The sequence below is a fragment of the Andrographis paniculata genome, unplaced genomic scaffold (assembly GCF_009805555.1).
Source record: "Andrographis paniculata isolate CXL003 unplaced genomic scaffold, ASM980555v1 Contig62END, whole genome shotgun sequence".
Classification (NCBI taxonomy): Eukaryota; Viridiplantae; Streptophyta; class Magnoliopsida; order Lamiales; family Acanthaceae; genus Andrographis; species Andrographis paniculata.
Window position 1 is genome coordinate 4101483 of NW_026137598.1, and position 17011 is coordinate 4118493.

Below are 17011 nucleotides of genomic sequence, written 5' to 3' on the forward strand. Positions count from 1 at the left end.
TTGGAATTTAATGATGATGACTGGACATTACACTTTAGTTTGTTTATTTTTCTCAGTGAAGACGACGGTCAATTCTCTAAACCCTTGTTTTTTTTCATTAAATTCGTAAGGGTAGTCTCTAGTATAAGAATGTAAAATCCATCATAGAATCTTACTCCATTTGAGTCCAACTTTGCATGGAGTTAGAGCGGAGTGACGAGTACCACGTAAAAATTGTTTTAGTGAGAGTTAATGAGAATAGTTATAGTTTGTAAAATTCGTTAAAGATAATTCTCCAATGAAGTTTATAAATATGACCATATTTCAACAGACGACCGACATTCTTTCCCTAAAAACATAAGAGATTCCAAAATCCTAACTTGACGAGGCAATAGGGAGTCTACCTATCCCGAAAAAGGTTTTTAGTATGTAAGATTATGTGACCCATGACCTTGGATGTCAAGGTGTTGAGACACAACATTTTGTACCATTTATTCCACGTCAAGATAATCTTAATTCAGATTGTGCCGCGAATTGCGGATGTCACACCGACAGTAGTTCCAACATGACATTTGACCTTTGAGCCAGTAATAAATGTGGTTGGTGAAAGTTGGGCATAGCTCCGAGAATATTGGCATATTGCATGTATAGAGGTGTGATCTACTGTTTAAAAACAGGTTGTTGATACGACTCGCCATTCTGTGCGGATGCCAGAGCATAATAATTTTGGGTTTATGTTGTATCTCATGGCATGCCATGAGTCTGAGTGATGTTAGCTTTTGAAAATAGCAATATGGATGTGTGCCGTCATTATTGACCATGATTTCCAAACTCATTTGAGATAATTGGCCGGTAATGATGCATCATGACAACATTTTCAATTTTGAAAGTTATGAATGTTGTATTCAGATTTACTATATGTTGTGCTATGGATAGAAAACAACGGATAAGTTGTTGGCACATTCATTTGGATAGTTTAATCGTACTCTCGTATGTTTTTTTTTCTAGCCATTATATTGCGTTGATATCTCTACCGGAAATTCAATGAATCCATCCATGATAGATGCTAGCGGAGGCGGTAGGCCTAAAGATGCCGTGTGGACGACATTGGTGTCTTCTGCTGATTTCATTGCTTCAAAATAAGTTATTAGGCAACATACAAGTCTTTCTGATATTAATCTAATGAATTTAGGATGAATTCGATAAAGGACAAACTTTGATTTCACTTGACGTTCTAAAATGTTAATAGTGTTGAAAATTTCCAATCTAATGATAACAAAAAAAAAATGTTTTTTTTTTTTTAGAGAATTTAGATTAATTAAATCCTTAATTTGTACCAAACGTAGTGTTAAGGAGTTTGAGAATAAAAAAGTACAAGATGAATATGAGAAGTATAGAAAAGTAAAAGTAAATTAATTAAAAAGATAAAAATAGAACTTAAAGTGAGATACATGAGCTACTTTATAATGATCACAACACGCTTATTTATAAAATTTGAATGTGTCTTATAAATTGACACAAAGTTATAATCAACTAATAATGTAAAGCGAAACAACTTTTGTTGCTTGTTTCGTATTCATTTTATTTCGGGATCATTGTTTACTTTGATTTCATTCTATCCCGGAACATACATGTTTTACTTCATATGCTTGAGTGCCCATTCTTTATTTTACATGCACAAATTGTTTATATCTTGAAATTGTTGTCTATTCTGGATTTAGTTTATCTTGTTGAATATATCTCGCATTGGAAGAAATGTTGATACTCCTTTAGTTTATAAGAGTGAAGGGCTACTCCACTAAATACCAATTAATTTGAGCTTGAAATTCCGGAGATTTTCTTAATATAGTATTGGAGCTATGATGCCCGTATTTAATATTAATCATGTTTAAGATTTCAAGATGATATAATCTCGCAATGAAGTGTTGAATGTATCTTATAACAAAGATTTGTGTATTTCGTAATTTGTTACAAATCTACAGGGAATTTATATTTGAAAATCAGTGAGTGATGTATATAGGAAAGCGATCAGATATAGTAAATCATGTGGTTGTAGACCCTGAGTCGTTATCACAATTATTTATACTCTTTTTACTGGTGAGTTTCCAGGTCGAACACAAGGATTTTAAGTCATGAATTTCATAGGTGAAGATCTTGAAAAAACGACGAAAATGGCAAGGAAGGATCCGCTTGCAGCGGATCAAAACTTCTAGTCTATTAAAAGCGGTAAAATAAAGTGGTAAAAAATGAATAAGCGGAAGCGAGCGAAGCAATGGCGGAATATGAAGTGCCAGCGGTAACCAGGTGATCGGGACATGAGCGGAAACGGGGACCGAGTGAATGTGACATGGATGAATGGCGGTTACCGAGTGAACGGGACATGAGCGAGTGGCACAGTGTGTATATATATATGAGCGACAGAGAGTGGAGGAGAGGTGTTGTGTCTGAATTGTGCGTTACTAAATGGATAGATTTCCCTGGATGTAATGAGCGAGCGATGTAAGTGTGTTATCGAAAATATATGTATATTACGGAAACGATTAGAAGGGGATGATGTAATTATATAAACTGAAATATAAAGAACTTATAACACTGGAATTTTGACCTTAAGGGATTTACAACAAGACTTTAATGACACCCAGAATCGAGACATTATAAAAAAGAAACCCTATTGTCACTAGGAATCTCTGTGACCTAATAGACCACCGCCTATACCCCATGAATTTCCCCAACTTCTGCCTCATTAGTGGCTTTATCCTTCTGTTACCTCTTTTAATCAAAATTGAATTCAGAACAGCAGTTAAGCAGGTCGACAAGGCTCCCGCGTACTTAACTACATTGAACTACCTTAAAACCGCTTTTGGCGCATAACAAGGCTTAGATTAATCAATTCTTCTCATGCTCTAAACCAGTGAAATGAAGTTCTCTAAATTCAAAATTTATATAAGTATGGATAAAGTGTGAAAGAGATGAGTGGGAAGAAATGAGTGCTATTTCATTATTTACTACTAAAACTGAAAAGATTAGAACTACAAAGCAGTAATTGAAAGTAGTAAACTAATCTACGAAAACGGTAAAGACTTGGCCAAGGGAGTAGGGAAATCCCTCATCCTTTGGCCATTCGTGTGGAGAACTCCTTTACAGGGTTGGAGCTCTTGGAGATAGGAAGACGACTAACGTGCAGAAAGTAATTGCTAGAAGTATATCAATAATCAAAGTCTCGATCCCGTTACATAAAGATATATGGCCCTATTTATAGCAGGTTAAATGGGACGGTTGCAATCAGTTGCTGGCGGTTCCAACCGTTGGGCAGTTAGGCGGTTACTGGTAGTTATTCTGTTGAAACAGTTGCTGGCCGTAACTTCCATGGCTCTTGCTTTGATCGCATTGAATTGCAAGGACTCAGATCTTCCTCGCTTGCCGGAGGGCATCAGCGCAGCTAGGCTCGCTTGTGCTGGCTGTACCGCTGCAGTTGGAACACTTAGTTGGAATATGTGATAGTGGGTGTCTGGGTTGTCGCTTGCAAGCGGGAGAGGCTGTCGCTTGCGGGCGGTGAAAGCTACCGCTTGCCTCTCATGCTTTAGTCTTTTCAGGAGATTTCTGGGCGCTTGCGAGCGGAGGTGGCTGCCGCTTGTGGCGCATGCCTTAGCTTTTCTGGCACCAAACTACCGTTTAAAAATGGCAAAAATCGTCAATAATCTCAACGAAATCTGGATCATGCCAAGCGATATAGATCAATAATGTATGCCATTTACAAGTTATTATGATGGTTTTTATACAGAAATTCAAATAATACACATTTTCGTCAAGCTAAGAATATGTTCATATTTGGAGTCATCAGTATCCCACATTGGAAGTATTCTTGGGTCTCTCTTGGTTTATAAGAGTGAAGAACTACTCTATCTAAAATCAATTGACTTTAAAGTGGAATTTCGGGTCCATTCTTAACATATCCCATAACACACTTGTGTTATTTCCCACGCCTGGGCGCCCCTTTCCTATTTAACATGCCCATACATTTTTTTTTTCCGAGTTATATTCCGAATTGCAATCTGTTTTGGATTCATTTTATTCCAAGACCGCTCTCTGTTTTGGATTTACTCTATTTCAGAATACACCTGTGTTACTTCCCACGCTTGGATGTCCTTTTTATTTTACACATCCAAACACCTTTTCTTAGGTTCCATCCCAAAAATTGCAATTTGTTCTAGATTCATTCTATCCCGGAACACACTTATGTTACTTCCCACGCCTAGGCGCCTCCTTCTTATTTCACATGTCCAGGTGTCTTTCCATAGTCTATCATGAAATGTAATATTTTTCAGATTCATTCTATCTCGGGACCGTTTCTGTTCCAGATTCACTTAAATACGAAACATACTTTTATTGTTCTATATGCCCGGGCATCCTTATACTATTTTCATATGCCTGGGCGCCCTTTTGATTCTAGTTTGGAAGTATTGTTTGTTCCAAAATCTATTCAAAAACTGCTTTTTTCATTCATTCGCACACTTGGACATTCTCTAGTTCATCATGACGGTCAATTTCGCATTTAAATTAATTTTAAGGTGATAACAAATATACATTTACACACATATATATATGTATTGACACCGGCCCAAACTCAAAGGGAAGACCTATTGAGAGCCCACGAATGTTAACCTAAAATATTAGAATGAGAGTTAATCAAATAGTCTGAAAAAAATTATACGAAGATAAAAGATCCAAAAAAAAAAAAAATAGAATTTGTTAAAATGTTCAGAAGGCAAGAAGACCTAAAAAAAAATGATTCAATCAAATGAAAGCTCAATCCTTTAGAAAAAATAAGAACAAAGTAGATATTGAAGGTGAAACCATTTTATATTGTGGAGATAATAAAAATTAGTCAAATGAGACATAAAGTTACGAGAAGAGGGAGCAAATGAATATAACTTAACACATAAATAACAAATTATGTTGAAAAAAAAAAACGAAAAATCTTAAAACATATTGATTCAACAATTTAGTTTTTATTTTTGTTTCTTTCATTTCTTCACTTCATGTCATTTATTTAACTTTATTTCTAACTTTAAATTTCATTTTATATTTATTGCATTTACTTTTTAATTTCAAATTTTCATCAATCTCTTCCGTTGTTTTTTTTTTTTTTTTTTTTTTTTTTGCATTTCAATATTCTTTTTTTTTTTTCATTTTATTGCAATTATTTGTTTCATGTTCAAATTTCTTTCAATGAGACCAAGTCCAAAAAATTTATTGATCCGGCATATAAATTCACCTTGACAACTTCCTGAACTCATTCGATCATGCACTCGGAATACATGTTTCGGGTGCCCAAATTGTCCGCAATCTCTAAAAAAAAAAGGTAATTTCTCATTATGATATTAAAAAAATATTAAAGCTTTTATCTTCCCCCGGTGGTATTTTCTTCATTTGACTCCGGATACCATCTACAGGACGGCAACTACTAATTGAAGTTCTTTTAAATTTTGAGTTTCGTCGTCGTTACGTCTGTGTTCTCACCGTTCAAATATTTTGGAAGTCGACCGAATTGTCTCTGAGTTAATTATACAGAAAAATGGGAGACGGCCGTGGCTGCAAGTGTAGGTTAGGCGGCCGAAGTTAATACACAATCCTTTCTCCGGCGGCGCAGTTGCTCCCACTGGTTTGAATGTGAATTATGCAACGAATTTTTATATTTTGAAATTTCAACGGTTCATTCGCAAAACTCTTCTATTGTTCCCAACCATATACTTTCTGCACTTCTCCAGAGCAAAGAGAGTCACTAATTACTCTATAGCAACATTCCAATTATTTCCACCGTTAATCTAGTACACAGTAAGTTTTGTTTATTAATTGTACACATATAATTTGTAAATGATGATTAATTATACCTAGGTTTTGAATATAAATTTATTTATTTGTGTTTGGATATCAACAAAATTAAGTAGAAGACGATTTGGCTTATGTCGAGTTTGTGCGAGCAACAATAATGAAACTTTTGGGGAATATCGACAGATGGTGGTCGTGGTATAATCAATATTCAAACCAATAGGAGCATTCGATGCCGCCCCCGGAGAGAAGGTGTGCATCAACTTCGGCCGCTTGACCTATATTTCAGCCTCGGCCGTCTCCCATTTTGTTGTATAATTAACTCGGAGACGTTTCAATCGACTTCCAAAATACTCCAACAGAGTGAACACAAACACAAAAACAACAAAACTCAAAGCATTGGAGAATTTCAACTAGTAGTTGCCGCCCCACTGATGGCAGTCAAAGTCAGTGGAAGGAAAAACAGTCGATGGAATATAAAAGTTATAATTTATTTTTCATATTATAATTATTCTTTTAGAAATTACGCCACGTGGTACGTTACGCCACGTGGTATAATTTGGGCACCTGGAACCGACTAGCCTTATATAATAGGCCATATAAGAAAGAATAATTCGATGAATAACAATAATATGTTATTTTCCTTTAGACATGAATTTTATCATATATAATATATTATATTTAGATGATTGTGACAAAAGTAGAGATAGTGAAAAAAAGAATGTGTGAGTTGAATTTTATAAAAAAGTTTTTGAAAATTTGAAAATTTTAAAAATAATAGAAAATTGAATGTTTTATGCTATATTTTATAAAATAAAATAATTATATTGATTTAATATTTTTTTTTATTTAAAAGAATATGTGTGTATTTGTTTTGTATTTTTTTTATACACTTATTTTTATATTAAGTATGAAATATAATATGAATAATATAAATAATAATATTTAATATTGAACTGTTGAAAATTTTGAAATGAATAGACTATATATTATATATTATGTACAATTATGTATATATTTTTTATAATATTCATCGATTAGGTGAATACACCCATTATTATTGATAACAAATGAAGAAATTTGAAAAACTTGTTTATATAAAAAGCTATTTTGAATAAATTAAATGTGTAAATATTATATTTATAATTGTAACATATTTATAAATTTTAAATATGATAAAAAAAAAATTATTGAACAGAAGAATACTGTATTTTACGCAACAAAAAAGTCATTTTGATAATATTTGCATTAGGATTTTAGAATATGTATGTATTATGGGAAAAAAACAATTAATTTAAAGTAATTGATAATTAAAAGAATATATTCATGATTATTTACCATCGGCATGCTTAGCTGTATTACAATTTTATTTATTTATTTATTTATTTTTGTTATAAATACGACTCCTCGTACAGTCCGGTCTGTCTTCTTTTTGGGTTCTCTCGAATTTTACTCAATTGCATCTACGTCTTCTGTGAAGGAAGGATTCGACGCTGAAATCGTGAGGGTTTTGAGCCCGATCTCAATCTCCTCTCCGGGTACGCGCTTCTGCTTTGATTAATTGAGTCCGATTGTGTTCAATTTTGCTGTGTGTGGGTTTCTGAGGCGTCGATCGCGCGATCTGAAATTAGAATCGAGTATTGCAGTGGTGGTTGGAGGGGAAGGGCTTTAGACTTCTAAGATCGATTGATTGTGGCGTTATTTTAGGCAATTGTGTCGGCTTAAGTTGCGCCGATGTGGATTTGGATGGGTTTTGAAGTTTGGGGGTTGATTGGTGCGGTGAATTTAGCGGTGATTGATGAGATTCGAAATGGTTTAGCTGTGTTGTTTCATTTGAATGGAAAGTGAAATCCCAGAGGAGAATATTGTTATTGTTTGAAAATTAAACGCTTCCCGCTGTTTAAATAGGATGAAGTGAATTGTGTGTTTGTGATTTCGATCTCTGCAATTTACCACCTCTGAACTTCATTGTAGGACACTTTCTACTGGACGGGATTTCTTCAGAAAAACAAGTTGTGTTTGCCAATTGAAAGTGGAATAATTCAAGAAACAGCAGAACCTTCGGTAATGTGGATATGCAGAACTTTGCTTTCTTAAGGATACAAATGAGATTTTAGTTTACCTTGATTGCTGTTCTGTTTTATCAAATATTGTTTTAGCTTGGACATTGAGCACTATAAAAATGTTTATTTGGGATTTGAGCTTCTAATTTTCGGATCATTATTTATTTTTCAAAGATGATTTTTTTTTGTTTGATTATTTAAAGATTACCTACAAAATGGCAGCTTACTTTTGTTTCTTTGTTTAATAACCTTAGGGAATCCTGTTTGCCTTATGTGATTCAAACCTGTTTAATACACCTGATATGGGAGTTGAGATAACCTTTTTTATCAGTGTTTTGGACATTGATGTTTTCTGCAGTGCCTTCATTCTGTTTTGTTAGTCCTTACATCTTCTGTTATTCTGCTGAGCAGGCTGACATATCATTTAGTGCGCGGATGTTTAACCAAGTTATTACGAATATTTTGATAAAGAAAAGAAAAATGAAAATGCCAACTTCATTTTCTGGAAACCAGAATTGCAGGGGTCACTATTATTTTTAGTCAGGTTCTGTGTACCATGAGGGTTTAGAGGATAAATTATTTTATTTACTCTTAATGAATATTTTGCTATGACTAATTGAAGCCATGGATTAAAAGAAGGTTTGATACAATTATGCTAAATTGTGTCATATATAACCCAACCCCACCATGTGGAATAAATTAACTGCTCAAATTAATTTGTGATTGTAGTGCCATCTTATTACATAGACATGCCCCTAGTAGTGATGCAAAAGTTCTTGATTTTTGTCTTGTAAAGTTTAAATGTTTTTGTTTTGAACATATACATATTTATAAGATAAGACATTTATTAGTACGAAAACAGCCATTGATATGGGTGGCTCTCACAACAGCTGGCAAAGAGAAAATATAAACTTTTATTCAAAATATCAAACTGTAGACATTAAGAGAAGTCAACAGTACATATATGTGCAGATGTATGTGTCTGTGTTGCAGGGTAATTTATTCAAACTTCAAATCACCAAATTATGCAGGAAAAACACTCTTTATCAATTAAATATTTAAATCTTATTTCTCTTAGTATTGATCTTTGGGTGGATCTGTCATCTTCTCAACAGTTTTCTTATCCTTTTTCTGCTCCTTATGGTTACTGATGTACCCAAGATCTCTATAAAAGCAAGAATGGTAGTAAAATGTGTTTTCAAACTGTGTTCCACTTCTCTTTGCTCAAAAGTTCACCCTGTGGTCAGAGTGCTACCTTCCTTTTTGTGGATCATGAGTTTGAATTCCTTTATTTTCTTATATTTTAAGAACCTTCAGATATCTGCATTTGATTTATGGCAAAAGGAGCCTATGTTCTTCTACAGGCTTCAAATGCAAATGTTAAATTTTTATGTTTCATGGAATCAATACAATTGTGTATATTTTGCTTATTAGTGTTCTTCAGTTATATTCTGACTTCAAGCTGTCTGTAAAAATATATTCATCTGTACTTATTTCAAGGTAAGTGTAACCTTGGGGATCAAACTTTTGCTCAATGCTGAGCTACATAGGTCCTATTTTCGCTATAAACTCAATATGCAGCCAGACTTATATCTCAGTTTGAACAAGTTTGGTTTCATTTCTATTTTCTTATTGCAGATTCTGCAACAATCTATAGAATGGTTCTGCATGGATGCAAAAGGCGAAGAGAACCCATTATAGTTGGTGATGGAAAAGGCGACACCTTGGTGGATAAGCAACGGCAAGGGGAATGCACTATGCTTAGTGATGGAAGAGGGGACACCTTGGTGAGAAGTAGAAAACCTCAGGCTTTGACCAGTAAATCAGAACTCCCTTTACTTGACCTGCCCTATCACATACTGTACGACATTTTTGCAAGGCTTCCGCTACTGAACATACTCCGCTGCAGATGTGTTTGCAAGACACTCCTTGGCCTTCTCAAGGATTCATATTTCTCCACAGTACATCTTACTAGAGCACCCATTGTAACAACAAACCTAATTCTTCAAGAAAATGTTGGGAAATGGGGAGCTCTACACTTCTTTACATTTGATCTTCAGGAATCCGCATTGGCCTCTTGCAGCAGTGATAATCAAAATGGTAATTGCTATTTCAGCCATGGGCTGCCCACATTAAGCAGGACAAATGCAGACTTCAGTTTCCGTACCCAAAGGCTAACTCTTGTTGGTTCCTGCAATGGACTGCTATGTTTGTATTTTGCCTCATCACCAAATCCTTTCTATGGCATCTGCAACCCTCTACTTGGTGAATGTTTAAAGCTTCCTCCGGTAACTGAATCTGCTCCAGCTTACACCTATGCCAACTATTCAGGATTCGGTTACAGTACGAAGATGAAGCAATATAAGGTCATTAGTTTCATGTACCGGACATCCAGTGACCCTCAGTTATCCACAGTCTCGAAACAAATGGTGGCTAATGTGCACACACTTGGCTCAGACTCTTGGAGAAGAATCGAGAATGTTCCATGCCCAGAACGCAGCTCTTTCGACCCTTTCCTAAATGGCGCCCTCCACTGGATCACCAACAGCGGGAAACCCTCTGAGCTTATATCTTCATTTGATTTGGAAAACGAAATGTTTAAGGCCATCCCACCGCCACCTCACTTCAATGTACAGTACATGAAAAAAGTGGTGGGGATTAACATCGGCATCCTGAGAGACTGCATGTGCATGTGCTACATATACAATGGGGTGGAATTCGAGGTTTGGGTGATGAAGGAGTACGGGGTGCAGGATTCATGGACGAAAGAGTTCAGCATCGACTTGAAATTCTACTGCAAGTTGCAAGTAGATGATCTGCGACGGCCCATCAAATTTTTCAGCAATGGGGATCTGTTGTTCATATCGAGTTATGATTCAATAGTGTGTTTCAGTCCTCAAAAGAGAACTTTCAGGGAAATGAGGTCGCTGGGGCCGTGGCTGAAAGAGGTCAGCGCTCACAGTTTGAGCTTCTTATCGCTGAAGGAAGTGGCGGGATCAAAGAAAGACAAGGTGAGGAACCTCAAAGTCGGGAGAAGGAGGTATGTATTCGGTGTATAGTATAAAAAAGCAAATTGATTCGTTAGATTGCAGCACAAATACTTACTAGTTCTAGTATTGTGGTGAAATTTTGCAGAGAGCGTCGATACAATACAATACAAGAAATACATATACATGGATAGATGCTAGTTGTAGGGGTTTTGTGTTGCAAGAACTGTAGTGTACTGTACTGTTTGTTTGTGTAGACTGGTTGGGTAACTTTACTTTGACATTGGCATTTTGCATTGGCATTGACATTGTTTTCAACCATTGATTTCTTCCTTGTGAACATTATTATTGTTTTAGAGTATGTGGATGTGTTTTGTGTTGCAGGTGAGTGCTAGAATACTTAGCTGTACAATTTTCTCTCTCTTTCTCACAGGTGTATGTATTAGCAGAGTTGAGGTTTAATATATATAGAGAGAGAGAGAGAGCAGTTGCAGAACTAATTGTGGTGTGATTCAGCAGAAGCAACAAGGGCAGGCAGCATCAATAACCAATGTAATGTACATAAATACACATATGCTTGCTATATGTTTTTTCATTTTTTTTAGTCGATCATCTTTTCCAATACCATTTTAAGAATAATTTGATCCTCGGCCGGCCGTAGTATTAGTTTGTTAAGATTATATACACTGGCACTTTCAGCCTTTTCTAGGGTAGTAGACATGCCATAATCACTGTAGGATCAACTCAAGTAGTGTCTTCACAATTCTCGCCACAAATGGCAGACTTACATCCTAAAAAATATGGGTTCCTAAGGTAATCGAACCACATAAACTTCCTTAGAGAAGATTCATGGACCGGGTAGTCCTTACATACCCCAAGGATGACCACTGTCCGATCGTTGAATGTAGTCCAACCTTCAACTCATCACTTTTACCACCTAGGGGAGTATATGAAGTCATCCGATCATGTCTTCCTTCACTAGATCCATTGGTGAAAAATCTTCAAGATCAGTCATGGGGGAGCCTAGGGACCAACCACGTCCCCATCCACCAATGGATTTAGAATCCATTGTGACTGCCTTCCGACATGTATCTGGTTATCCGACCAGGCTTTCAGACAAGTTGCTTACCTTCTGGGCTTTTAATTCGAGAAGATTGTCTTGTCGGGATAGACGTGGCAAGTGGCTCTTGTTTTAGTGACCACGCATCTGGTGGGTGTCTAAATCAGTTGGAAATTCAGTTTTTTCTTAGGTGTCTTATAGTCCTTAGCGTGGTGTCCTGTTTTATCGCAGTTAAAATAATTACTCGTAAATTTGGACTACATAGCCTTATCTTTGCTCTTGTCCGTCTAAGTTGCACATGCATGTTTCTTGGAGGGTATCCGGCCAGGTTGGCTTTGACAATATCTTTATCTTTAGTCTTGTATTGCTTTATGTTATCCTCTTTTATTCGGATTCAGACACTCAGATTTTAAAGTTCCACTTGCTTCCGTTCGTACTTGATATTGCTCTAACTTGGGAGCAATTTCTCGATCATCACACTTGTGATAAATTTTTTCGATAACAACATCTACTCGGCGATAACATAGTGGACTATATGTTGAAATTTCTCAACTTATTCAATGACGGACTTGTCATGTATCATTTTATAGTCCATAAATTAGACTACAAAAAATATTTTGAATCCGATATTTTTGAACTTGTATTTTTTCTCAAGGGCATTCTACAATCTTTTGACAATCTTTATTTTATAGTATACATTATACAAAGTATTAAAAAGACTATCTAAAATTGTAATATTTCGCCATGTTTTCTACGTGAGCCTACGTTGCATAGTTCGCATGTGTATGATAATTTGCATTGGGCTTCGGGGTCATTGGATCGTCTAGTAGCACAAACATGGCGAACCCGATCAGGATTAGGTAAAAAATTATTTTCTCTTGCCACCTCTTAAAATTCTTTCCGTTATATAGCTGTGAGACCACTACCTAAGGTATCATTCATGGGCCGAACTCAATACTGGAGGTTTGAGTTGCAAAGACAGCAAGAGGGTGCGGCCATCTAGCACTGAGAATCGGGATGAAGACAACAATAGTAGCAGGACCCGAAGTGTGGACAGGGTTGGGCTAACAGTCGGAAATAAGCCCGACGGGCATGTCGATCTTAGTTGGAGTCACCATTGGACCTCCACTAGCATCCATAACATCAACAACATTATTGTTGGATGACATTATTGCAATATTGTATTATATGCGCGATTATGGTAATTAATATCGCGAGAATAATAAAATAATCATCAAATAAATAATTCGGTCCGACCTAACATGATTTTGAATCGTGCCAGACAAATTTAGGTCCGGGTACACTCAGCTTGAAATTGGACCGGGCCGGGACCGGTCATTTTTTATTTATAAATTTTATAATCCATTGAAATTTTATTTTAACCTCGTACTATTACACAATTATATTTTGTTATATTAGTGTAAATAAATACAATTATGATAAATCTTTTTTTTTTACAATTAAAAATTTAAAAATATTTATCTTATTAATGTTATTGTTTCCCAGCTCAACTAAGTATTATGTACTATTTGACTTGGTAAACAATTTGAACATATTAAAGAATCAATGTAATAGTGCCGAAATAAATTATGCTTCATATCCCTCTCAATTTCATTGTTGTAGTAAACAACATCAACTCCAATTTTAGGGTTTTGTTTGTTTTGAAGTTCTAACCTTTAAATTCCAATTTTAAGTTTTCATTACATATTATTATATATTTAATAATAATTTGTTTTTTCGTATATTTTTAAAAATTGAATCGAGCCAGCACGATCAAGTTTTAATAGGCCCGGGCCCAGCACATTTCAATCGGCCCAATTCAGCCTAAAATTATTTTGGACTAATTTTGAGTTCATATTAACTTTTTTTTTTTTTTTTTTTTTTGGGGAATTTACTTATTTTTTTCCATGCTTTATTTGGTAGTGACTTCGGTTCATAGCATAATATTTTCAAAGATAAAATATTTCATCTCCAAATTAGGTGAAGTTCTCTTATTTTAGAGCTCCAACTAATTAAAATTTATGAGAGATAATCACGTTGTGTCAAATAGGTTGGATAGGAGATGATATGCTGGACTTGTGCCGGAAAACCCACAGAGAGGCCACCGGAAAGCAGAAAGAGCTACGATAATTTTAAAACTTTCGTTTTAGATTATAATAAATATATCCATCGAATATAATTTTATTATGATATTCTTGTAACTTGGACTATACCCCGATTTAACTTTAATATTCACAACTGGGTGACAGATAACAATAGTCAATAATTTACCAAACTCCATATATATATATATATATTTAATCCAAATGAATTTAATTAATTTGATTTGTTGGCTCGTCGCTATTTTCACTTACAGATTAATCGATTTTGAAAATTTTAAATTTAATTGTTAAAAATTTAATTTCATCGGTTCAATAATTAATTAATTATCCAATATTAGTTAACCAATTAACTAATGTTAATTACAATCAGAAAATTGAGAAGGCCACCATTATCAACTTGGGGTTCTGAATTGGATTATGCTCAATATTTTATAACGGCGACCACTACAGTATTGAATATAAAATTCAGACACTGTGCTAAATAGCACACTATGTGCTATAAGACAGTACACGGTATTACCATAAACAAAACACAAAATATTTTAACAGTGGCGGAACCATAAATATTATTTAGAGGAGGCTCAATGTTAAAATAATATAAAAAAATTATAAAGTAAAATAATTAAAATATTTTTTTTAAAATTTGAATATATATATATATATAAAAATGTATAATTTTACAATGAAAATAAAAAACTAAAATCTTTTTCTACAAATTAAAAACAAAAGAGAATTTTACTATAAAAATAAAAACAAGCTACTTTGACTTAAAAAAAAAACAAACAAAGAAGTCAATCAGAACACAAAATTGAATAATCACATACATACACTAAACATAGTTATAATCTTACATTGTATATACCAAATTAAATACTATAACTCAGTCAACCACAATTCTAAACAAATATATATATATAGCAAAAATAAATTAGAGATAAACTAAATATATAAATCTCAAATCCTACTTAAATTAAATTAAAATCTACTTACAAATCCTATTAGCCAAGCAATAAATAAAGCAGAAAATGAACATAAATAATCAACATAAAATTAAATTAATAATATTTATATATACTGATATCATATAACATAATAGTTTATTTAAAATAGAGGCAGTCAAACTCTCAGATAAAGAGAGAGGAGGACTCCAAAGATCGGTAGACCGGCAGCGGCGGCTGGCCGGCGAGCTCTGGATAGGGCAGCGGCAACAGTGGACTGGGCGATTCAAGCTAGAAGACGAGTGAGAGTAAAGACAATTTTGATAGAATTTAATTTAATTTTATCCTTTTTAAACCTAACCCTAAAATTTATATAATAAAATTTAATTTATAAATTTACTAAATTATATAAGTGGACTAGCTCAATACAGTAGAAAAACTATCAATCCAAAGCCTACTTTAGCATCCATATCTTCTATAAGAGCTCAATTTTATCACATTTTTCAATTCTTCGATTCAATCAGCCCCACTGCAACTCTTGTATATGGGAGAACATAGCCCACAGTTGCGATCCGTCGAAGGGGCTGAATAATTAATTTAACAATACATAATATAATCTCACACAGCATATACAATACTTGATTTCAACATATAACATACTCTTATACAACACATGTTATAATTATGAACTAACAACACATGCTTTTATTACAAACATCACATGCTGTATATAATAAAGACGTTTGTTGCTTTTATATTTTACGATTTAGAGAATCAGCATGGTACTTATTTTTAAATTCACCCCACTAAGCTTTCCCCTTTATAATATAGTCATCTTCAATTATTTAACTATACAATTTAAATGGATCTTTCGGGTTTTGCCGTTTTAGGTCGTTAAATTAAAGCTAAAAATTTGATTTTTTTCCCATGATTCCAATAGATTGCATTAGATGAGATTTAAATTTTGGGTCGACGACAACAAAATTGTTTGATGTTTTGAATTGTTTTGTAAATAATAAAATATTAAATATATTATTTTAAATAATTTTTATTTTTTGTCCACAAAAGTGTGCTTTTTTATTATTTTTAATCGTACAACAAAAGTACATTCATATCATATTTAGTACTCCCTCCGTTGTCCAATTGTTTGCTCATTTGATTGGGCACGGATTTTAAGAAAAATATGTAAAAATAGAAATTTTTATTTTTTTTGGTAAAGAAAAATGGTATTTTTTTACTAAAAAAAGAAAATGCGAATAAATTTGGATGACAACCAAAAAAAGAAAAGTAAGAATAGATTTGAATGACGGAGGAGTATAAAAGTTAAATTATTCTTTACATTTTTATAAAATATTTATCATATGTATTGTGATGACGATGGATTCACATGATTTTTACATTCAATCTACTATAATTTAAAAATTATACTCCCTTCGTCCCAGATAAGGTGTCTGCTACACTGTAGATACTGTATTTTAAGAGGAATGTAATTAGTAGATAATTAAGAATGTATTAGTGAAAATAATTATCCTATAATATAAATAATTATAAATTAAGATTAAGATAACTAATTAGTTTAATTAAAATTAAAAAAATTAAAAATTTAAAATGAGATTAAAGTGTGTAATCATTTTCTAAAAAAAGAAAATGATATGGTACGTGGAACGGACAAAGACGGTAACATGAAGATAATATTTGGGACGGAGGAGTATTGTATTACTGATTTTGTAAAAGTTTCTCTTAGATTTATAAAAGTTCAAAAAGCAACATTAAAATATTATTTCTTTTCATCTTCGTACTCAAAAGTTTTTATTATATATATTTTTTTGAATAAATAGAATAAAAATATTTTTATTTGCTTTTGATTTGAGTTGAAATTTTTAATTTAGATAATATTTGATATTTCATTATCCCTTAACAGTTTATCTATTTTTTATTTTAGTTTATTTTATAATAAAATGTTCATTTTTTTTTTAAGTAAACCTAACATTACAAATATCCTTCAAATTTACAATATATTTCACAAATATTAGTACATTTATATTAATATTTA

General features: G+C 33.5%; 1 protein-coding gene across 4 annotated transcripts; it reads left to right on the forward strand.

Moving 5' to 3' along the window:
* Positions 1-7226: 7226 nt before the first annotated feature.
* LOC127261076 (F-box protein At3g07870-like) lies at positions 7227-13173 on the forward strand. Of its 4 annotated transcripts, XR_007840842.1 has the most exons (5): positions 7227-7346; positions 7783-7872; positions 9510-10911; positions 11292-11410; positions 12830-13173. XR_007840842.1 is itself a non-coding variant. In XM_051289242.1 (4 exons), exons 3-4 carry the CDS (start codon positions 9530-9532, stop codon positions 11302-11304), a joined length of 1395 nt encoding a protein of 464 aa, XP_051145199.1. In that variant the 5' UTR covers positions 7227-7346; positions 7783-7872; positions 9510-9529; the 3' UTR covers positions 11305-11502. The 4 variants fall into 4 exon arrangements, 3 of the variants coding, with proteins under 3 accessions (XP_051145199.1, XP_051145197.1, XP_051145198.1); XM_051289242.1 differs by lacking the exon at positions 12830-13173 and having other exon boundaries at positions 11292-11502; XM_051289240.1 differs by lacking the exons at positions 11292-11410; positions 12830-13173 and adding an exon at positions 11007-11200.
* The last annotated feature ends 3838 nt before the right edge of the window (positions 13174-17011 follow it).